At 41.7% G+C, this 24,046-nt stretch overlaps 1 protein-coding gene across 2 annotated transcripts in view; it reads left to right on the forward strand.

The window, feature by feature from the left end:
• The window catches only part of SH2B3 (SH2B adaptor protein 3), a 269,281-nt gene that overhangs the window by 232,604 nt on the left and 12,631 nt on the right, over nt 1-24,046 (forward strand). Inside the window, exons 6-7 of one of the 2 annotated variants that reach the window (XM_073564202.1) lie at nt 8,518-8,627; nt 13,797-14,011. In XM_073564202.1, coding sequence (XP_073420303.1) covers nt 8,518-8,627; nt 13,797-14,011 — 325 coding nt within the window. The remainder of the gene's footprint in view (nt 1-8,517; nt 8,628-13,796; nt 14,012-24,046) is intronic. The other variant, XM_073564279.1, reaches the window with a different exon arrangement.

Raw genomic sequence — 24,046 nt, forward strand, 5'->3', positions numbered from 1 at the left:
AGTGCCGTGCATGTGTAGTTTACTGTATATGTATTAACCTAATAAGTAAATGAAGAAAATGACGTGGGGTCTCCCAGCAAAGGTACAGCAGACAGCTGTGTGCTGATATTATCAGGCTGGGAAGGTCATTGTTTATTTAGCCCTTCCCAGCCTAAAAATACCAGCCTACAGCCACCCATGAACTGGCGCTTTACATTAGATGCGCCAATAATTGTGGTGCTTAGCTCAGCTCTTCCTGATTGCCCTGGTGTAGTGACAATTGGGTTAATGGTAGTTGAGGTCGATGACAACTGTGATTTATCAAAAATCACAGCTGGCTCCAACCCTGGAGTTAGTAATGGAGAAGTGTCTATCAGACACCCTCATTACTAACCCGGTAATAAAAAAATATAAACACACACCCAGAAAAAAATACTTTAACCCCTTAATAACCGCCAATATGCCTTGTAAGGGCAATAGTTAAGGGTACTTATGCCTCAGCACCACTTTTTAATGGCGCTGAGAAATAAGTGTATAGCGCCCCCAGAATCAGAATTTCTCCGGGGTCTCGGCTACCAGGGGTAGCTGATACCCCAGAGAACATGAGTCGGGTCGTTTTTACTGACCCCAGTGTTGTGATCACTGTTATTAATGGAGTAACGGTGACCAAAAAAAAGTCAGATTTCCTATTTACGTTATATACTCGAGTGTAAATCAAGATTTTCAGGCCATTTTTTTAGGCTGAAAGTGCCCCTCTCAGCTTATACTCGAGTCATTGTCCCAGGAGTCAGTGGGGGAGCGCGGCTGTCACATCATACTCACCCTCTCCTGGCGTGGTCTCTGCAGTCCCTGCTTCTCAGATGGTCTCTGGCGCCGCAGCTCTTCCTGTGTTCAGCGGTCACGTGGTACTGCTCATTAAAGTGATGAATATGCGCATATTCATTACTTTAATCAGCGGTACCGCGTGACCGCTGAACACTGGAAGGAGCTGCCTGAGACCATCGGAGAAGCAGGGACTGCAGAGACGCGCCAGGAGGGGGTGAGGAGGACGGGGGAGCCATGCGATATTCACCTGTCCCTGTTCTATCGCCCCACTCTGTCTTCCGCGTCCTCTGGCTGTGACGTTCAGGTCAGAGGGAGCGATGACTTGGTTAGTGCGTGCCCTCTACCTGAACAGTCATTGCAGAGTCCCAGAAGACAGAGCAGCATGCGGCGGTGGAATGGGGACAGGTAACACCAGCAACTGGCCCCCAGTAACAAGAGGTGAGTATGTCTTTATTTTTTTTATGCTAAATGCACACGTACTTTTTTGCCCTGCGGATGTTTCCGCACAGAATTGAAGAAATCCGCAGGTCAAATTACCTGCATTTTTCCTGCTAATTTCTTCCTTTTTTCTTGCGGTTTTTGTGCGGTTTTCCCCTGCGGATTTGGAGAATGGAGCAGGTGGAAAACCGCACAAAAGAAGTGACATGCTGCATATTTTGAACCACAAGAAAACAGCGCGGAAAAATCCGCAGCGTCTGTGCAGCGTTTTTTTCCCCCCAATTGATTAACCCCTTCATGACCAAGCCTATTTTGACCTTAATGACCAGGCCATTTTTTGCAATTCTGACCAGTGTCCCTTTATGAGGTAATAACTCAGGAACGCTTCAACGGATCCTAGCGATTCTGTGATTGTTTTTTCTTGACATATTGGGCTTCATGTTAGTGGTAAATTTAGGTTGATAATTTTTGCGTTTATTTGTCAAAAAATCAGAAATTTGGTGAAAATGTAGAAAATTTTGCAATTTTCAAATTTTGAATTTTTATTCTGTTAAACCAGAGAGTTATGTGACACAAAATAGTTAATAAATAACATTTCCCATATGTCTACTTTACATCAGCACAATTTTGGAAACAAAATATTTTTTTGTTAGGAAGTTATAAGGGTTAAAAGTTGACCAGCGATTTCTCATTTTTACAATAAAATTTACAAAACCATTTTTTTAGGGACCACCTCACATTTGAAGTCACTTTGAGGGGTCTATATGGCAGAAAATACCCAAAAGTTACACCATTCTAAAAACTGCACCCCTCAAGCTACTCAAAACTACATTCAAGAAGATTATTAACCCTTCAGGTGTTTCACAGGAACTAAAGCAATGTGGAAAGAAAAAATGGACATTTTAATTTTTCCAACAAAAATTTTCTTTTAGCATCAATTTTTTCATTTTCACATGGGAAACAGGATAAAATGGATGCTAAAATTTGTTGGGCAATTTCTCCGGAGTACAACGATACCTCATATGTGGTCATAAACCACTGTTTGGGCGCACGGCACGGCTCAGAAGGGAAGGAGCGCCATTTGACTTTTTGAATGGAAAATATGCTGGAATATTTAGCGGTTGCCATGTCGTGTTTGGAGAGCCCCTGTGTGCATAAACATTGGAGCTCCTCCACAAGTGACCCCATTTTGGAAACTAGACCCCCCAAGGAACTTATCTAGATGCATAGTGATCACTTTGAACCCCCAGGTACTTCACAAATTGATCTGTAAAAAAAAAAAAATACTTTTTTTCACAAAAATTTTCTTTTAGCCTCAGTTTTTTCATTTTCACATGGGCAACAGGATAAAGTGGATCCTAAAATTTGTTGAGCAATTTCTCCTGAGTGCACAGATACCTCATATGTGGTCATAAACCACTGTTTGGGTGCACGGCATGGCCCGGAAGGCAAGGAGCACCATTTGACTTTTTAAATGGAAAATTAGCTCCAATCGTTATCGGACACCATGTCGCATTTGGAGAGCCCCTGTGCACCTAAACATTGGAGCTCCCCCACAAGTGACCCCATTTTGGAAACTAGACCCCCTAAGGAACTTATCTAGACGTGTAGGGAGCACTTTGAACCCCCAAGTGCTTCACAAAAGTTTATAACACAGAGCAGTGAAAATAAAAAATAATTTTTTTTCCTCAAAAATGAATTTTAGCACACTATTTTTAATTTTCACAAGGCTAACAGGAGAAATTGGACCACAAATCTTGTTGTCCAGTTTGTCCTGAGTACGCTGGTACCCCATATGTGGGGGGGAACCACTGTTTGGGCACACGGCAGGGCTCAGAAGGGAAGGAGCGCCATTTGACTTTTTGAAATGCAAATTACTTCCAATCGTTAGCGGACACCATGTTGTGTTTGGAGAGCCCCTGTGTGCCTAAACATTGGAGCTCCCCCACAAATGACCCCATTTTGGAAACTAGACCCCCTAAGGAACTTATCTAGATGTGTAGTGAGCACCTTGAACCCTCAAGTGCTTCACAAAAGTTTATGACGCAGAGCCGTGAAAATAAAAAAAATTTTTTCCCTCAAAAAATTATTTTTTAGTGCGCAATTTTTTATTTTCACAAGGGTACCAGGATAAATTAGACCCCAAAATTTGTTGTCCAGTTTGTCCTGAGTACGCTGGTACCCCACATGTGGGGGGGAACCACTGTTTGGGCACACGTCGGGGCTCGGAAGGGAAGTAGTGACATTTTGAAATGCTGACTTTGATGGAATGGTCTGCGGGTGTCATGTTACATTTGCAGAGCCCCTGATGTACCTAAACTGTGGAACCCCCCCACAAGTGACCCCATTTTGGAGACTAGACCCCCCCAAGATGTGTGGTGAGCACCTTGAACCCCCAAGCGCTTCACAGAAGTTTATAACGCAGAGCCGTGAAAATAAAAATTTTTTTTTTTTCCACAAAAAAAAAATGATTTTTAGCCAGCAATTTTTTTTTCACAGGGGTAGCAGGATAAATTGGCCCCAAAAGTTGTTGTCCAGTTTGTCCTGAGTACGCTGATACCTCATATGTGGGTGGGGACCACTGTTTGGGTACACGTCGGGGCTCGGAAGGGAAGTAGTGACATTATGAAATGCTGACTTTGATGGAATGGTCTGCGGGCATCATGTTACATTTGCAGAACCCCTGATGTACCTAAACTGTGGAACCCCCCACAAGTGACCCCATTTTGGAAACTAGACCCCCCAAGGAACTTATCTAGATGTGTGGTGAGCACCTTGAACCCCCAAGTGCTTCACAGAAGTTTATAACGCAGAGCAGTGAAAATAAAAAATATTTTTTTTTCCTCAAAAAAAATGATTTTTAGCTAGCAATTTTTTTTTTCACAAAGGTAGCAGGATAAATTGGACCCCAAAAGTTGTTGTCCAGTTTGTCCTGAGTACGCTGATACCCCATATGTGGGGGATGACCACTGTTTGGGTACACGTCGGGGCTCGGAAGGGAAGTAGTGACATTATGAAATGCTGACTTTGATGTAATGGTCTGCGGGCATCATGTTACATTTGCAGAACCCCTGATGTACCTAAACTGTGGAACCCCCCACAAGTGACCCCATTTTGGAAACTAGACCCCCTAAAGGAACTTATCTAGATGTGTGGTGAGCACCTTGAACCCCCAAGTGCTTTACAGAAGTTTATAACGCAGAGACGTGAAAAGAAAAAATATTTTTTTTTCCTCAAAAAAAATGATTTTTAGCCAGCAATTTTTTTTTTCACAAGGGTAGCAGGATAAATTGGACCCCAAAAGTTGTTGTACAGTTTGTCCTGAGTACGCTGGTGCCCCATATATGGGGGGGAACTATTGTTTGGGCACACGTAAGGGCTCGGAATGGAAGTAGTGGCGTTTTGAAATGCAGACTTTGATGGAATGGTCTGCGGTCGTCATTATGTTTGCAGAGCCCCTGATGTGCCTAAACAATAGAAACCCCCCACAAGTGACCCCATTTTGGAAACTAGACCTCCCAAGTAACTTATCTAGATGCCTGGTGAGCACTTTGGACCCCCAAGTGCTTCACAGAAGTTTATAACGCAGAGACGTGAAAATTAAAAAAAAAAAATTTTCCACAAAAATATTTTTTTAGCCCCCAATTTTTTATTTTCCCAAGGGTACCAGGAGAAATTAGACCCCCAAAGTTGTTGTGCAATTTTTCCTGAGTACGCTGATACCCCATATGTTGGGGTAAACCACTGTTTGGGCACACGTCGGGGCTTGGAAGGGAGGAAGCACCGTTTAACTTTTTGAACGCAAAATTGGCTGGAATCAATGGTTGCACCATGTCGCGTTTGGTGACCCCCTGATGTGCCTAAACAGTGGAAACCCCTCAATTCTAACTCCAGCCCTAACCCCAACACACCCCTAACCACAGCCCTAACCCCAACACATCCCTAACCCTAATCCCAACCCTAACCATAACCCTAACCACAAGCCTAACCCTAATTCCAACCCTAACCCTATTTCCAACCCTAACCCTCTTTCCAACCCTAACCCTTTCCAACCCTAACCCTCTTTCCAACCCTAACCCTCTTTCCAATCCTAACCCTAACCCTCTTTCCAACCCTAACCCTCTTTCCAATCCTAACCCTAACCCTCTTTCCAACCCTAACCCTCTTTCCAACCCTAACCCTAACCCTCTTTTCAACCCTAACCCTCTTTTCAACCCTAACCCTCTTTTTAACCCTAACCCTAACCCTCTTTTCAACCCTAACCCTAATGGAAAAAAAAAAATAAAAATATTATCTTTATTTTATTAGTTCTGCCTACCTATGGGGGTGATAATCGGGGGGTTTATTTACTTTTTCTTTCATTTTGATCACTGTGAGAGTGATCAAAATGAAAGAATGGAATCTGCAGCCGGCAGATTCGGGCGGGCGCACTGCACATGCGCCCGCCATTTTCAAAGATGGCGGCGCCCATCATCCGGACCCGAGGGACACCGGGAGGGACGGGGGGACACCGGAGGTACCGGGGGGGGGTGAGGGGGGGATCGGAGGCTGGCGGGGAGCAGAGGGAATGGGAGGGGGGCAGATGATGACAGCGGCGGCAGATCGCCGCTGTCATTCAGTTGCGGGGGGGCGATCGCCGGTGGGGGGGTGGAATTGGTGTCTCCAGCCATGTCCGATGCTACAGCAGCGTCGGACATGGCTGGATTTTAATATTTCATCAATTTTCATTGATGAAATATTACTATCGCTCTGATTGGCTGTTTCACTTTTAACAGCCAATCAGAGCGATCGTAGCCACGTGGGGGCGAAGCCACGCCCCCTGTGGTGAATTACAAAGCCCCCTGTATCTGCGGGTCGGGTGACCTTTCAGTGACCCCGGTCACCCGACCCGCAGGGGGGCTTTGAAGTCATGACGCCACATAGGCATCACTGGTCAGATTTGAACCAGGTTTCATGACGCCTATGTGGCGTCATTGGTCGTGAAGGGGTCGTCTGTGCAGCGTTTTTTTTTCCCCAATTGATTAACATGTTACTGTACATCACAATGCGGAGATGCAGCGTTTCTGCGCGGTAAAATCCGCTGCGGATCCGCTGGAAATCTGCATCGTGTGCACATGGCCTTAATTGCAGCAGCATATGGGGCATTTTCTATGGAGCATCTCATGGGGCCATCAAGATATATGGGGCATATTCTATGGAACATCTTATAGGGCCATAACCTTTATGGAGCAGCATATGGGGCATATTCTATGGAGCATTTTATGGGGCCATAACCTTTATGCATTATATGGGGCATCTTATGGGGCGATCAAGATATACAGTTGTGGCCAAAAGTATTGACACCCCTGCAATTCTGTCAGATAATACTCAGTTTCTTCCTGAAAATGATTGCAAACACAAATTCTTTGGTATTATTATCTTCATTTAATTTGTCTTAAATGAAAAAACACAAAAGAGAATGAAGCAAAAAGCAAAACATTGATCATTTCACACAAAACTCCAAAAATGGGCCAGACAAAAGTATTGGCACCCTCAGCCTAATACTTGGTTGCACAACCTTTAGCCAAAATAACTGCGAACAACCACTTCCGGTAACCATCAATGAGTTTCTTACAATGCTCTGCTGGAATTTTAGACCATTCTTCTTTGGCAAACTGCTCCAGGTCCCTGATATTTGAAGGGTGCCTTCTCCAAACTGCCATTTTTAGGTCTCTCCACAGGTGTTCTATGGGATTCAGGTCTGGACTCATTGCTGGCCACCTTAGAAGTCTCCAGTGCTTTCTCTCAAACCATTTTCTAGTGCTTTTTGAAGTGTGTTTTGGGTCATTGTCCTGCTGGAAGACTCATGACCTAGTATTGCTAGTATTACTGACCATGGACACGCTGACTTATACTGACTAACTGTAAAAATGCAGGGAAACTACTGAATAAACTGTGTGTCTTTGAGCAATGAAGGGGGTTGTCTGAGAGCCCCAAATATTAAACTTGCTGCAGGAAAAGTATTAAAAGCGCCTGCTTCAGCCAGTTACTGATTGGTGTTTGTGCCACTTCTTTCTCCTTCTGCAATGACCAGGTTTGCAGTTCTATGTGATGTTTTTAAAGGTGGTGCACATGTGGTATCTATAGAAGTGGTATAGAACTATTCCAAGAACTGATTGTTCCCCAAAAATTACTTATTCAGAGTCACAGGAAAACCTAGATAACTACTTTAGTATGCATTACAGATTTAGCACCATTAGCCTGGAGAGGTAAAAACCACCTGTGAGCGTTAGTGCGGCTTCCACGTTACGCTTTCCCCTTGATACCGTATATAGACAGCGCTACACGAGTGCTGCAATGTGTGGATTATATACGGTACATTAAATCATATACAGCATCTAGTTTTCCCAGACATATTGACTGTGTAAGGCCATGTTACACTGTGGAATTAATTAAAAAAAATCTGCATCAGAAATCCAAAGATGATGCAAATTTCTCCCATAGATTGGAGAATGGATTAGCCTCATTTTAATTTTATCAGCAAATGTTGGCTATGTTGTGAATATTAAAATCTACATGTTCATTATTCCGAGGGTTTTTTGAGGGCTCGCTCACCAGCGTGTACATCGGACGAGTACTATCTGATTTTTTTATTTCGGATAACATAACAATGTTATTCCCAGGGCAGTCTTGATGACCGTTTTTTTTTTTCGCTGATTGAATCTGTCGATGAAAAAAATTTCAGCATGCCGCTGTTTCACTTAAGTTTTTGGGTGCAGGAAAATTCCGCACGGCACTCAGATGACGCTCCGACTTCCACGGACTCACAGAATAGAGAAGATGGGGAAATTCTATTCTCCACCTTCCCTTCAGTGTGCTCTGGTACTTTCTTCCGAGAGAATTGTGGCACACGTTGCGGACACCCGTTCAGACAGTAATCAAGAGTCTGATCAGCGTCTGATTTGCATAATTGGCCCGATTCTCTTGGCCGTCTGACCTGAGAATGTGTAAAGGCTGTAAAACACTCCATTCAAATGTATTTATGGCAGGTTGTCAGTGGTTGATGTCAGTATTTAAGGGCAGAATGGCGCCAAAATTTGGAACACATAAACGTGGCCTTAGGGTATATTCACATGCAACAGACTAGCTGCATTAATCTCTTGGAATATCTAATTTCTCTGAATTTTACTTGCAGAAATTCTTACATTCTCCATTGAAACAACCCCATTCTGACCAATAGAACAATGTTAACATGCTTGACATCTTGGAATGCTAAGACCTCCTTTTTTATTTTAGGACAGAGGAGGTTGATTTAGAGATGCAGGTGTCTTCTCCTTCAGATCCAGCTCCACAGAATCCCCACAGTGGCAGCACTGACTCCATTAACCAAGGTTTGTTCTTGCCGTGTGAGTAATACGTACAATTCCAATATCATTATCCAGTTAGATTCCACCATGGCCTGATTCAGACATCTGTTTATTTGCATACGAGAAAAAAAATTACATTTTTCTTCATTGTGCTGGATTTCCATTCGTTTTGGTCCACGTGTCCGTTGTAACCATCAGTGTGGCTTGTATTTTTTATGTATGCAAAAATGAAAATGTTTCCAAGTTTCTCCTGCCCAGTAAGAAGAAAAACGGGCCAGCACTTGGGTGACAAACAAATGGCATCTGAGTGCTATCTGCTTTTTTTTCCCCAGGCCCAATTTTTTTTTTTGCCAGACAATCGCTCTGCAAAAAAAAGAACACGTGAACAGTACTATAGATTGCCTTTTTTGTTACTATAGACAATCAGCTCGCCCTCTAGTAATATGGGAAGATCCACATAGAAGCCAGCACTACTAGAATATAACAATGGTGGACAATAGACGCACATCTAATCAGGCATCTGGGCGACTAGTTTCTGACCAATGCGGTCCTTAGACTGTACGAGTTATAGCCTTGAAACTCATGGGTAGCATATACTATATACGGTATGTGAAACACGGATGTCTGAATGAGACCTAAATCAATTGTAAAGGGAATGGGTACAAGTCATATTATTTTAACCACTGTTTGTTATTTGTACTTATTTCCTCTGTTTTTATGGGGGATTTGGGGGGAGAGGGAGGGTTTTTTTTGGGTCCATTCTCCCTGTAATTTCTCTAGTTACTTTAGTTAGTTTAGGTACCTCAAAATGCTCAAAACTAAACGATAACTGCAACTGTTTTTAAAAGTAGGCATGAAATGAATTTCTAGCACATCCACTGTCAATCTTCATTCAGCTAATGTGAAACTATCAGTGATCTGGAAGAAATCACAGGACAAGAAAATGTAGTAGATCTTTAGACATGACATTCAAATTCTGTAATACTAGAATGACTTTAAGGGCTCCTACCCATATGTGAGAAAAAAAAAAACGGATGAGAGCTATGCGAGTGTCATGCGATTACCGTGTGATTTTTCCACAGAACATCCGTATGACATGCGAATGCAATCCGTATGCAGTTCTCTGTATGTAAAAGCTCATGTTAAATTCGCATTGTAATACAGAACTGTACACATAATTTTAAAACCAAATATTCTTCAAAACACACACATATATATATATATATATATATATATATATATATATATATATATACACACAGTTATGGCCAAAAGTATTGACACCCCTGCAATTTTGTCAAATAATACTCAGTTTCTTCCTGAAAATGATTGCAAACACAAATTCTTTGGTATTATTATCTTTATTTAATTTGTCTTAAATGAAAAAAACACAAAAGAGAATGAAGCAAAAAGCAAAACATTGATCATTTCACACAAAACTCCAAAAATGGGCCAGACAAAAGTATTGGCACCCTCAGCCTAATACTTGGTTGCACAACCTTTAGCCAAAATAACTGCGACCAACCACTTCCGGTAACCATCAATGAGTTTCTTACAATGCTCTGCTGGAATTTTAGACCATTCTTCTTTGGCAAACTGCTCCAGGTTAATACATGCAGAATAGTTAAATATATTGATGTGTGTGTTCAATACAATTAGTATATCGTGCCATTTTTAGATCTCTCCACAGGTGTTCTATGGGATTCAGGTCTGGACTCATTGCTGGCCACCTTAGAAGTCTCCAGTGCTTTCTCTCAAACCATTTTCTAGTGCTTTTTGAAGTGTGTTTTGGGTCATTGTCCTGCTGGAAGACTCATGACCTCTGAGGGAGACCCAGCTTTCTCACACTGGGCCCTACATTATGCTGCAAAATTTGTTGGTAGTCTTCAGACTTCATAATGCCATGCACACGGTCAAGCAGTCCAGTGCCAGAGGCAGCAAAGCAACCCCAAAACATCAGGGAACCTCCGCCATGTTTGACTGTAGGGACCGTGTTCTTTTCTTTGAATGCCTCTTTTTTCTCCTGTAAACTCTATGTTGATGCCTTTGCCCAAAAAGCTCTACTTTTCTCTCATCTGACCAGAGAACATTCTTCCAAAACGTTTTAGGCTTTTTCAGGTAAGTTTTGGCAAACTCCAGCCTGGCTTTTTTATGTCTCGGGGTAAGAAGTGGGGTCTTCCTGGGTCTCCTACCATACAGTCCCTTTTCATTCAGACGCCGACGGATAGTACGGGTTGACACTGTTGTACCCTCGGACTGCAGGGCAGCTTGAACTTGTTTGGATGTTAGTCGAGGTTCTTTATCCAACATCCGCACAATCTTGCGTTGAAATATCTTGTCAATTTTTCTTTTCCGTCCACATCTAGGGAGGTTAGCCACAGTGCCATGTGCTTTAAACTTCTTGATGACACTGTCCACGGTAGACACAGGAACATTCAGGTCTTTGGAGACGGACTTGTAGCCTTGAGATTGCTCATGCTTCCTCACAATTTGGTTTCTCAAGTCCTCAGACAGTTCTTTGGTCTTCTTTTTTTTCTCCATGCTCAATGTGGTACACACAAGGACACAGGACAGAGGTTGAGTCAACTTTAATCCATGTCAACTGGCTGCAAGTGTGATTTACTTATTGCCAACACCTGTTAGGTGCCACAGGTAAGTTACAGGTGCTGTTAATTACACAAATTAGAGAAGCATCACATAATTTTTCGAACAGTGCCAATACTTTTGTTCATCCTCTTTTTTATGTTTGGTGTGGAATTATATCCAATTTGGCTTTAGGACAATTCTTTTTGTGTTTTTTCATTTAAGACAAATTAAATGAAGATAATAATATCAAAGAATTTGTGTTTGCAGTCATTTTCGGGAAGAAACTGAGTATTATCTGGCAAAATTGCAGGGGTGTCAATACTTTTGGCCACAACTGTATATATACAGTATATGTCAGTGACACATATATATATATATATATATATATATATACACAGTGGGGCAAAACAGTATTTAGTCAGTCAGCAATAGTGCAAGTTCCACCACTTAAAAAGATGAGAGGCGTCTGTAATTTACATCATAGGTAGACCTCAACTATGGGAGACAAACTGAGAAAAAAAAATCCAGAAAATCACATTGTCTGTTTTTTTTTCATTTTATTTGCATATTATGGTGGAAAATAAGTATTTGGTCAGAAACAAAATTTCATCTCAATACTTTGTGATATATCCTTTGTTGGCAATGACAGAGGTCAAACGTTTTCTGTAAGTCTTCACAAGGTTGCCACACACTGTTGTTGGTATGTTGGCCCATTCCTCCATGCAGATCTCCTCTAGAGCAGTGATGTTTTTGGCTTTTCGCTTGGCAACACGGACTTTCAACTCCCTCCAAAGGTTTTCTATAGGGTTGAGATCTGGAGACTGGCTAGGCCACTCCAGGACCTTGAAATGCTTCTTACGAAGCCACTCCTTCGTTGCCCTGGCGGTGTGCTTTGGATCATTGTCATGTTGAAAGACCCAGCCACGTTTCATATTCAATGCCCTTGCTGATGGAAGGAGGTTTGCACTCAAAATCTCACGATACATGGCCCCATTCATTCTTTCATGTACCCGGATCAGTCGTCCTGGCCCCTTTGCAGAGAAACAGCCCCAAAGCATGATGTTTCCACCACCATGCTTTACAGTAGGTATGGTGTTTGATGGATGCAACTCAGTATTGTTTTTCCTCCAAACACGACAAGTTGTGTTTCTACCAAACAGTTCCAGTTTGGTTTCATCAGACCATAGGACATTCTCCCAAAATTCCTCTGGATCATCCAAATGCTCTCTAGCAAACTTCAGACGGGCCCGGACATGTACAGGCTTAAGCAGTGGGACACGTCTGGCACTGCAGGATCTGAGTCCATGGTGGCGTAGTGTGTTACTTATGGTAGGCCTTGTTACATTGGTCCCAGCTCTCTGCAGTTCATTCACTAGGTCCCCCCGCGTGGTTCTGGGATTTTTGCTCACCGTTCTTGTGATCATTCTGACCCCACGGGGTGGGATTTTGCATGGAGCACCAGATCGAGGGAGATTATCAGTGGTCTTGTATGTCTTCCATTTTCTAATTATTGCTCCCACAGTTGATTTCTTCACTCCAAGCTGGTTGGCTATTGCAGATTCAGTCTTCCCAGCCTGGTGCAGGGCTACAATTTTGTTTCTGGTGTCCTTTGACAGCTCTTTGGTCTTCACCATAGTGGAGTTTGGAGTCAGACTGTTTGAGGGTGTGCACAGGTGTCTTTTTATACTGATAACAAGTTTAAACAGGTGCCATTACTACAGGTAATGAGTGGAGGAAAGAGGAGACTCTTAAAGAAGAAGTTACAGGTCTGTGAGAGCCATAAATCTTGATTGCTTGTTTCTGACCAAATACTTATTTTCCACCATAATATGCAAATAAAATGAAAAAAAAAACAGACAATGTGATTTTCTGGATTTTTTTTTCTCAGTTTGTCTCCCATAGTTGAGGTCTACCTATGATGTAAATTACAGACGCCTCTCATCTTTTTAAGTGGTGGAACTTGCACTATTGCTGACTGACTAAATACTTTTTTGCCCCACTGTATATATATTTATATGTCTTTATATTTCATGAATATGGTTTACATACGGTTAATCCATGCAGAATAGTTAAATATATTGATGTGTGTGTTCAATACAATTAGTGTATCGTGTGTGCAAATTATAGGGACATGTATGTATTTAGTTAAAGATTATTTTCCTGGAAAAAAATGGGGTGGGCTCCCACGCAATTTTCTGCGCCAGAGAGGGAAAGCCAGTGACTGGGGGCAGATATTAATAGCCTAGGAAGGGACCATGGTTATCTGCCACCAGCCACCTCAGAAAAGGCGCATCTCTAAGATGCTTCAGCTTCCTGCCATTAGGTGGTGGGAGCCCATGTTATTCTTCTATGGGATCACACTACCGTGTGTGATGCGAGAAACTTGCACGAGTCTCTCACATCAACATACGGCACTGCCGCCGGCGCTCAGGACTGGAGCTGCGGCTGCATAGAAATACATGCAGCCGCAGCTCCGGTCCTGAGTGCCGGAGGCAGTGCCGGATGTTGATGTGATAGACTCGTGCGAGTTTCTCGCATCACACACGGTAAGTGTGATCCCGGCCTACAAGTTACTATATAATATGTGTCTTTTTAATGTGTTTCAATATTTATTCTTCTCAGGTGCCGCCGTCTTTGTGCCTCCAGAGCAGTGCTGCCACAAAACTGACCATTTTTTATCACCATATCCGTGGTTTCATGGACCTATCTCTCGAGTCAAAGCAGCGCAGCTCGTTCAATCCCAGGGATTTGAGGGACATGGAGTCTTCCTTGTGAGACAAAGTGAAACCCGTCGAGGGGAATATGTCCTCACATTTAATTTTCAAGGCAGAGCTAAGGTAAAGACATCTGCAAGACTGCATTCATACAGATCTAAGAAGCTTAACACACGGCTACCGATCCAAAGATAAAAGAAATTAAAGTTCATGCCATAATGCAGGTCACTAACGCCATTCAGCACATGCACATATAGATCACATGAAGCATACCTGCCAGAATTTTATAATGTTTTGTATTGCGTGGTAATTGCATAATAGAGAATATATTTTAACATAATTTTCCATGCCATTAAAGGATTATTCTAGTGACATTAGGTTGTTTTCATAGTTCACCTCGTCCCCTCCCTGCAAAATTATCACAGATCACTGCATGCCTACATCTCTCTGAAGTACACTCCTCAATAGTGAAATTGGTACACCTAGAAGTAAAAGTCATGTAATTATGGAAATCACAGGATCGATAAACATGTCAGTGATAATGAAATGATAAAAAAATTGAAACAAATCTTTCAAAGCATCTCGACTTACCCATTATCGAGGATGAGCGCCATATACGGAAATACACGCACTTACACCGTGGCATGCCATCAGTGAGGTTATTAATGGTTGTCTGAGGAATATTCTGCCACGTTAAATAGAGATAAGCGAAACGATTGATGGGACTCCTGTCTAGCGGCCAGGTATCAGTGACCTGGACGCTGGAGCAGAGTACCACAAATCAATCCGCTCATTTCTAAAGCTAAATGCACTTAGGTACACAAATCACCAAGATCCGCTGCTGGCAGCTACCTTTGCAATGACGACCAATGATATCCCAAATGTGCTCGATGGGAGACAAGTTCAGAAATACTGCAGGCCATGGTAGCAAGTTTAGGCTGCTCACAGTAGCACAGGCAACATGCCGTCTGGAGTCGTATTGAAAAACAGATCCTGAGGCATTTGGAGGAATGGCCGTACCACTGGTTCCACGATCAAATCCATATAACGCCGACCTGTTAGTGCATCTAAGACTAGATGGGTCTAATTATCGTACTTTATGTCACCCAACAGCATAATCACAGAAATAGGACTGATGTGTTGTTCCCTCGTGAAGGCTTCGGTTTTAGATCTTACTTGTGCACCTTTGTATCCAGAAGTGCCGTGTCAATTATCTCATGTTAAATGCCGCTGTTGGAGTTTGATCGCAATTCCACCCGTGGCTGTTAGGGGCACGTGTCAGCTGTTGTAATCAGTTGTTATGTGTTGGAAAACATGTGGGAGGCGAACTATGACATGCCTACACGTCATAGGTCAAAAAGGGGTTAAAGTATCAAGCAGCATCTACACCATCAGAAGGCGTTTGCACGACATTGTGCTATAAGCCAGACATCCAGCACGTATATTTCTTTGACTTCATACTACCACTCTCAAAGGCTATGATGCTGGAGAGCAAAACAGCAATGGAGGCTGAAATGGAGGCCTGTCTTCTTCAGTGTTGAGTCTTGATTTGTCTTGGACGCAATGATAGCCATAGGTTGGTGTGAAGACCACATGGTCAACGCCACAAAGAGACCTTTAAGAGATTGTTCCTAAATTAAAGTGTCCCAGGAACCATCTTTCAACATGACAGTGGCAGGTTGCATGCTGCTAGTGCTACTTTGAGCAGCCTGTGTGATCTACACGTACTACCATGATCTGCAGCTTCTCCAGATTGTCTCCTATTCTGGGACATAATTGGTTGGCAATTGCACAGGGAGCTGCCAGCAGTGCATTTTGATGATTTGCATGCACAATTGCATTCAGCTTGGCAGTACTTTCCTCAGATAACCTCATTAATAGCAAGGCATGCAAGTGCGTGTATTTCTGGGTATAGCACTCATACACAACACTGAATAAATTGAGATGTTTTGAAAATTTTGTTTTCATTTTTTTCATCGTTTACATATCAAAAACATGTTTTTTCATCCTCTGAGTTCCATAATTCCATGACAATTGTTTATTGCAATTTCATTGTCGAGAAGCATAGAAATAAATGAGTCATCTCCAGCTGTAATCACATTTCTGAACATTGTTAGCATATTCCAGTTGCACATTTCATTAATGGGGTGTATTCATATGCACATACATACACAGTAGTGCTTGAAGGTTTGTGAAACCTTCTGAATTTTCCATATTTCTCTATAAATTTTACTTCAACTGCATGAGATGTACACAGTTCTAAAAGTAGGTAAAGAAAACCTCATAAATCAAGTTAGTCAAAACTATTACATTTTGCTATTTTTTAATGAGGACAATGATCCAATATCACATGTCTGTGAGTGGCAAACGTCTGTGCACCTTGAGGATTAGCAGAAAACTTGAAGATAAAAATTAGTTTGGTGTTTTCAGTCAATGGGATGACAATCATGTGTTAGTGGTTGACCTGTTTTATTTAAATTCAGGGATCTATCAAAGTCTAATGATCACAACACGTTTGTGGAACCAACAGAGAAAGAAACCGAAGAAATAGGTCAATTTAGGATGTAGTAAAAAAATATGTAAAACTTAGTTGATGATTAATTTTTTCTGGTCTGTGATATTCTGGTGTTACCATGTTATATTATCTTTGTATTTGTATGTGGATTCTATTATACAACACGCAGTTCTTTTTTTATTATACTATGTTTTAAATTTATTCACACCATTGTTTTATCTGGATGTGCACTGATTCTCATCTCATTGTATGATTGCTCCACACCAACTGCTTGATTAATAAAGTTTACCTAATTTCTGACTACATCCCATATTGACCAATTTCTTCAGTTTTCATTCTCTGGTGGTTGTAATGTATTGCTGATTGGTTTTCTCTGTACCTGGGAAATATTTCCACATCCAAAGTATATCTACAATATAAGACATCCGAGTATCATTATATACATGTATATATGTGCATACTGTACATGTGCATACTGTATATGTATGTGTGTGTGTATATATATATATATATATATATATATATATATATATATATATCTTTAACCTGCTTTTGATCTCTAACATGTTTCTAGAAGTGTATCATGGCCCTAACAAATGTGAATTCTGAGTACCTGAGAAGAAGAGTTGATGATGTTAATTACGGTGGAAAAGATTTCAAAACCATCTCTAAAGAGTTTGTACTCCACCAACGTATATATAATCAGACAGATTGTGTACAAATAGAGGAAATTCAAGACCATTTTTACCCTCCAAAGGAGTGACTGACCAATAAAGATCACTCCAAAAGGAAGGCATTTCATAGACTATGAGGTTACAGAGGTGCTCAAGGTTGCCTCTAAGCAATTAAAGGCCTCTCTCACTCACACTGGCTTATATTATTGTTTAAGATTCCACCATTAGGAGGACACTGAACCACAATGGTGTGCATGCCAATATTGCAAGGAGAATGCCACTGCTCTCCAAAAAGAATATTTGTGTCATCTGCAGTTTGCGGCACCTTGGCCAGAACAGCTTGCCATCATTAATGGACTAAGGAAAATATCAGGACATCTGTCCATGAGCTGAATCTCAAGAGACTGTGGGTCATGCAGCAAGACAACAATCCAAAGCACACAAGTCATTCTGCAAAAGAATGGTTAAAGAAGAATAAAGTTAAAGTTTTGTAACAGTCAAGTCAAAGTACTGACAATAGTCCTATAGAAATGTTGTGGAAGGACCTGAGGTGAGCAGCTCATAGGAGAAAGCCCACCAACATAACAGAATTGAAGCTGTTTTGTAGAGGGGAATGGGCTAAAATTTCTCCAAGCCGATGTGCAGGACTAATCAACAATTACCAGAAACTTTTAGATGCAGTTACTGTTGCACAAGAAGGTCACAGCAAGTACTGAATGCAAAAGGTCACATAATTTTGATGCGCACAGACATGTTATATTGGATCCTTTTTCCTAATTATAATAATGACAAAGTCTAATCATTTTGTTTGATTTGGTTCTCTTTATTTACTTTTAGGACTTGTGTGGAACTAAAAATAGTTTTAGGTCAAATATATGCAAAAATATGCTTTCACAATCCTTCAAGCACTGTATGCAACATGCATCCATATTATGTAAATTCGATTTAAGTGTCATAAAGATTTAATTTTTAGTTTTTCAAATAAATTCATGGATGGTATTGTGTATCAGGGCTTGTTGTATCACTGATGTTAAGCTCAAACACATGTGATAGTTAATTTACCTGGTGAGCCCAATTTAAAGAAAACGACTTAAGAAGGACGTTCCACATTATTAAGTAGGCCACAGGTTTCACTCATTATGGGTAACAAAAAGGAAAACTTAAGTGTGATCATCATACTATGAAGAGATCTGTGGCTTATACAGAGTATAGACAGGTTCGTGCAGATAAAGGCATAATGACGAAGGTTTCTGTCAGACAAATTCATTGGATTAAGAGAGCAGAAGCTGGATGACCATTACAAAGCAGAAAACAATTATTAGAAGGTGCTGGTGACTCTGGTGTCCCAGAAGGTTCAACGTGTAGGATTCACCAGAGGCTTGCAGTTGTATATAATCCTACTATAGAAACAGTTGCACTGGCCCAGAGATACATGAAGACTAATTTTAAAACAATATTGTGTACTAATAAGTGCCATGCAACACTGTATGGTCAAGATGGATGGAGCAGTGGATGGTTGGTCATCATGTCCCAACAAGGCTACAATGTCAGCAAGGAGGTAGTGGAATCATGTTTTGGGCAGGAATCGTGGGTTGAGAGCGGGTAGGCCTCTTTAGGCTACCTGAAGGTGTGAAAATAACCTCAGCATAGTATGTAGAGTTTCTGGGTGACCACTCTCTTCCATGGTACAAAAAGTAGAATTGTGAAATCCGTAACAAAATTCATCTTCTTGCATATAACAATGCACTATCTCATACTGCAAGGAATACCTCTGAGTAATTGGCTGTTATGGGCATAAAAAGTGAGAAACTCATGGCATGGCCACCTTCCTCCCCAGACTTCCACCCTATTGAGAACCGTTGTATCCTCAAGCTAAAGATCTGAGTGTGGGAGGCAGTTGACATCAAAACAGCAGCTCTGGGAGGCTATTCTTTCTTCCTGGAAAGAAATCCAAGCAGAAACGGTCCAAAAACTCACAAGTTCAGTGCATGTAAGAAATGTGAAGGTGATCTCAAAGAAGGGGTCCTATATTAAAGGGAACCTGTCACCACTTTTTTGGCCTACCAGCTAAAAATATCATTTAATTGAGTGTCAGCTATGCGTTCCACAACTAGTTCTGAAACCCCCTGACTCCCCATGTATCACCCATAAAATCCTTTTTTATTTGTCCGGCGCTGTATGTTAATCAGTTCTGTCTGGTCCGATGGGCGTTGCCTCTGTTCCGTCACTCCACCCCTCCTTGGCTTGCTGTACGCATTCTTCGCTGTGAATATCGCAGATCGCGTACAGATTTCGCCCTTGCGCATTGAAATGTGACCTCACACATGCGCAGTATGCTTTGCCCAACTGAGGGCAAAGCCGAAAATCAGTAGTGCGCATGGCTGCGAAATACTTCCGGGACATAAGAAACAACTGCGTATGCCAGCACATGCGCACTACTGATTTTCGGCTTTGCCCTCAGTTGGGTAAAGCATAGTGCGCAAGCGCGAGGTCATATTTCAATCCGCACGAGCGAAATCTGTACGCGATCTGCGATCTTCACAGCGAACAATGCATGCAGCAAGCCGAGGAGGGTGGAGTGAGGGAACAGAGGCAACTCCCATCGGACCGGACCGAACAGATTAACATACAGCGCGGGACAAATAAAAAAGGATTTTATGGGTGATACTTGGGGAGTCGGGGTTTCAGAACTAGTTGTGGAACGCATAGCTGACACTCAATTAAATGATATTTTTAGCTGGTAGGCCAAAGAAGTGGTGACAGGTTCTCTTTAAATGTAGCATGGCCTGTTAAGATGTTTTTGATTGAAAAAAAAATTGATTTCAGCTAATGTGACCTTTTAATGCTGCAAATTGAACAAATGACCATTTTCAGTTCTTTACAACCTAGAAAATGTTTGGAAATTCTGTTGTGCATAATAATTTGGAACAGAGTTTTTTTAGTTTTGAAAAAAATACTTTTATCATTGGGTGGTTTGTCCAATAAAATGTGATTTATCATTTAACAGTTGATGATGTGAATATTATACTCACTCATTTCCATCTACCATTTAGGAGAATCAGAGAAAAATTTGCACAATAATTTGGAACACAGTGTGTGTAAATTTATCCTGACGTGATAACTGACATGGCTCCTTATGGTTTCAAATGTTTAATCTCAAGGTCTGTTTTGTAATAGAAGAAACATTAAAGGGATTCTCAGTCTCATTTTTTTGCATAAATGCATATATTTAGGGATTAAAACTGTTTTGCCATTTGGTCTAAAAATAAAAAACGAGATATATTGTAAGTGTAACAAAATTTCCTATTGGACCATCAGAACAAGTACACTAAGGCTGCGTTCACACGTTCAGGTTTTTTCTCGTTTTCGCGGCGTTTTTTACCTCGCGATTTTGCCGCGAAAATGCAAAAAAAAACAGCATCCCATGCATTCCTATGGGATTCCGCAATGTTGTGCTAATGCTGCGGAATTTCCTGCAGCGGAATCGCATCGCGGAAAAATCTGCAGCATGCTCATTAATTTGCAAAATCGCAGCGATTCCGCCCACATAGGAATGCATTGTTCTGCTTACTTTCCAGCCCACCATGCGAAAAGTAAGCAGAATATTTGTGGATGGTACCCACGGTCCGAAGGAAAGGAGACTGTCCTCCGGGCTCTGGGTATCATATCCCTGTAAAAAATAGAATTAAAATAAAAAAATCAGGTTATATTCATCTTCCGACGTCCCGGGCAGCGTCCCCAGGCTTCAGCGATACACGCGGCAGCTCCCGTTCCCAGTAATGCATTGCGATGACCTTTGCTGACTCATCGCGTCTCGCGATGCTGTCATCAGAGGTCATTGCTGCAATGCATCACTGGGAACGGGACCTGTTGAAGCATCGCGGAGGCCTGGGGACGCTGCGCGGGACGTTGGAAGGTGAATATAACCCGATTTTTTTATTTTTTTTATTTTTAACATTAGATCTTTATACTACTGATGCTGCATAGGCAGCCTCAATAGTAAAAAGTTGGTCACACTAGTCAAACATGTGACCAACCTGTCAGTCAGTTCTCCAAGCGATGCTCCAGATCGCTTGGAAAACTCTAGCATTCTGCAAGCTAACTACGCTTGCAAAACGCTAGTTTTTCCGCGGGAAAATCGCGGGAATTTAAAATGCGATTTTCCCGCAGAATGGAATTCCGTAATTCTCGCGGTAACTTCCGCGGGAATTCCGCAACGTGTGAACTTAGCCTAAGGCTACGTGCACACGGAGTTTTTTGGATGTGCGGATTTTGAAGTGAAAACCGCAGATAAATCCGCAGGACTAAAGTCCTGTGGTTTATCTGCGGTTTTGCCCTGCGGTTTCACACCTCATAATGGATGAGGTGTGAAACTGCAGCGTTTCTGCACTAAAGAATTGACATGCTGTGGATTGTAAACCGCGGAAAAATCCACAGCATGTGCACTGTGTTTTTTTTTTACATAGAAAATAAAAGGTACTGTACAACGCAGCAAAATCTGCTGCAGATCCGCAGAACCAAAACCGCTGCGGATCCGCAGCAGATTCCACAGCGTGTGCACATACCCTAAGGATTCTCATATTACTCATTCTGCAGCCACCAATAAACAGTGAACCATAGAAGCTGCAGCTGGCAAATGGTGCAACATTGTTACTGAATCCCAATTACAAAAATTATTTATAATCAAAAATACATACATTCAAGTAAGAAAAAAAATAATCATCCATAAAGGTGGACAACCCCTTTAACCCCTTAACCCCCAAGGGTGGTTTACATGTTCATGACCGGGCCAATTTTTACAATTCTGACCACTGTCCCTTTATGAGGTAATAACTCTGGAACGCTTTCTCGTGGCATACTGTACTTCATGCTAGTGGTAAAATTTCATTCATATAACTTGCGTTTGTGAAAAAAATGGAAATTTGGCGAAAATTTAGAAAATTTCGCAATTTTCCAACTTTTAATTTTTATGCCCTTAAATCACAGAGATACGGCACACAAAAAACTTAATAAGTAAGGCTGGTTTCACATTTGCGTTTTTTTTCGCGGTAATTTAGCGCTAAATAGCGCATGCGTTTTTTTCCCTATACTTTGCATGGGATGCGCTTATGTGCGCATACACATGCGTTTGTACGCGTTTTACCGCGCATGCGTTTTTTTGCGGTATGCGCTCGGGCGCACAAAATGCAACTTGTTGCATTTTTTGTGCGTCCGATTTGCCTCAAAAAAACGCATGCGCGCGCAATGCGTTTTTTTACAGCAAGACACCCAATATAAGTCTATGGGTGCGCATATGTGCGCATTGGCATGCTTATGTATGCGTTTTTTTGCACATGCGTTTTTTTTTGTTAACCATGGAATTTAGGGGTTTGGGTTAGAGTTAGGGTTAGTTAAGGGGGTTTAGAGTTAGGGTTAGGGTCAGGGTTAGGGTTAAGTATGGTTTGGTTAAGGGTTAGGGTCAGGGTTAGGGTTAGGGTCAGGGTTAGGGTTAAGTATGGTTTGGTTAAGGGTTAGGGTCAGGGATAGGGTTAGGGTTAGAGTCAGGGTTAGGGTTAAGTATGGTTTGGTTAAGGGTTAGGGTCAGGGTTAGGGTTAGTAAAGTCATGGTTTGGGTTAGTGTGAGGGGCCACCTAATGTTGGAAAAAAACGCAAACGCGGTAAAAACGCACTAAAAACGCATACAAACGCATAAAAACGCTGCGTTTTTTTCATGCATGCTCATAAAAATGCTTGAAAAAAACGCAGCAGTTGTATGCTTTTGTATGCGTTTTTCAATGCGTTTTTTTGCGGGAAAAACGCGCTGCAAAAAAAAGCAAGTGTGAAACAGGCCTAACATGTTTACTTTACATCAGCACAATTTTGGAACCCAAATTTTTTTTTTCTTAGTAAGTTATAAGGGTTAGAAGTTGAACAGCGATTTCTCATTTTTCCAACACCATTTTATTTTTACGGACCACATCACATTTGAAGCCACTTTGAGGGGTCTATATGATAGAAAATATCCAAAAGTGACACCATTCTAAAAACTGCACCCCTTAAGGTGCTCAAAACCACTTTCAAGAAGTTTATTAACCCTTCAGGTGCTTCACAGGAATTTTTTGAATATTTAAAAAAAAATGAATATTTAACTTTTTTTCACAAAAAAAATACTTCAGGTTCAGTTTTTTTTATTTTACCAAGGGTAACAGGAGAAGTTGGACTGCAAAAGTTATTGTGCAGTTTGTCCTGAGTATGCTGATACCTGATATGTGGGGGGAACCACTGTTTCGGTGCATGGCAGAGCTCAGAAGGGAAGGAGCACCATTTGACTTTTTCAATGCAAAATTGGCTAGAATTCAGATCGGACGCCATGTCACGTTTGGAGAGCCCCTGATGTACCTAAACAGTGGAAACCGCCCACAAGTAACCCCATTTTGGAAACTAGACCCCCCCAAGGAACTTATCTAGGTATGTGGTGAGAACCAACAAGGGCTTTACAGAAGTTTATAACGTACAGCGGTGCAATTAAAAAATCATATTTTTCCACAAAAATGATCTTTTCACCCCAATTTTTATTTTCCCAAGGTTAACAGGACCCTAAAAGTTATTGTGCAATTTGTCCTGAGTACGCTGATACCCCACATGTGGGAGTAAACGACTATTTGGGTGCATGGCAGAGCTCAGAAGGGAAGCAGCGCCATTTGACTTTTTTGGCTGGAATTGAGACCGGACACCATGTCACGATTGGAAAACCCCTGATGTACCAAAACAGTGGAAACCCCCCACAAATGACACCATTTTGGAAACTAGACCCCCCAAGGAACTTATCTAGATGTGTGGTGAGCACTTTGAGCCCCACAGTGCTTCACAGAAGTTTATAACGGCCGGGCGTGAAAATAAAAAAATCGTATTTTTTCAACAAACATGATCTTTTAGTCCCCATTTTTTTTATTTTCCCAAGGGTACCAGGAGAAATTGGACCCCAAAAGT

The sequence above is a fragment of the Dendrobates tinctorius genome, unplaced genomic scaffold (genome assembly GCF_039654945.1).
Source record: "Dendrobates tinctorius isolate UK_male_01 unplaced genomic scaffold, ASM3965494v1 ptg000003l, whole genome shotgun sequence".
In the NCBI taxonomy this organism is placed as follows: Eukaryota; Metazoa; Chordata; class Amphibia; order Anura; family Dendrobatidae; genus Dendrobates; species Dendrobates tinctorius.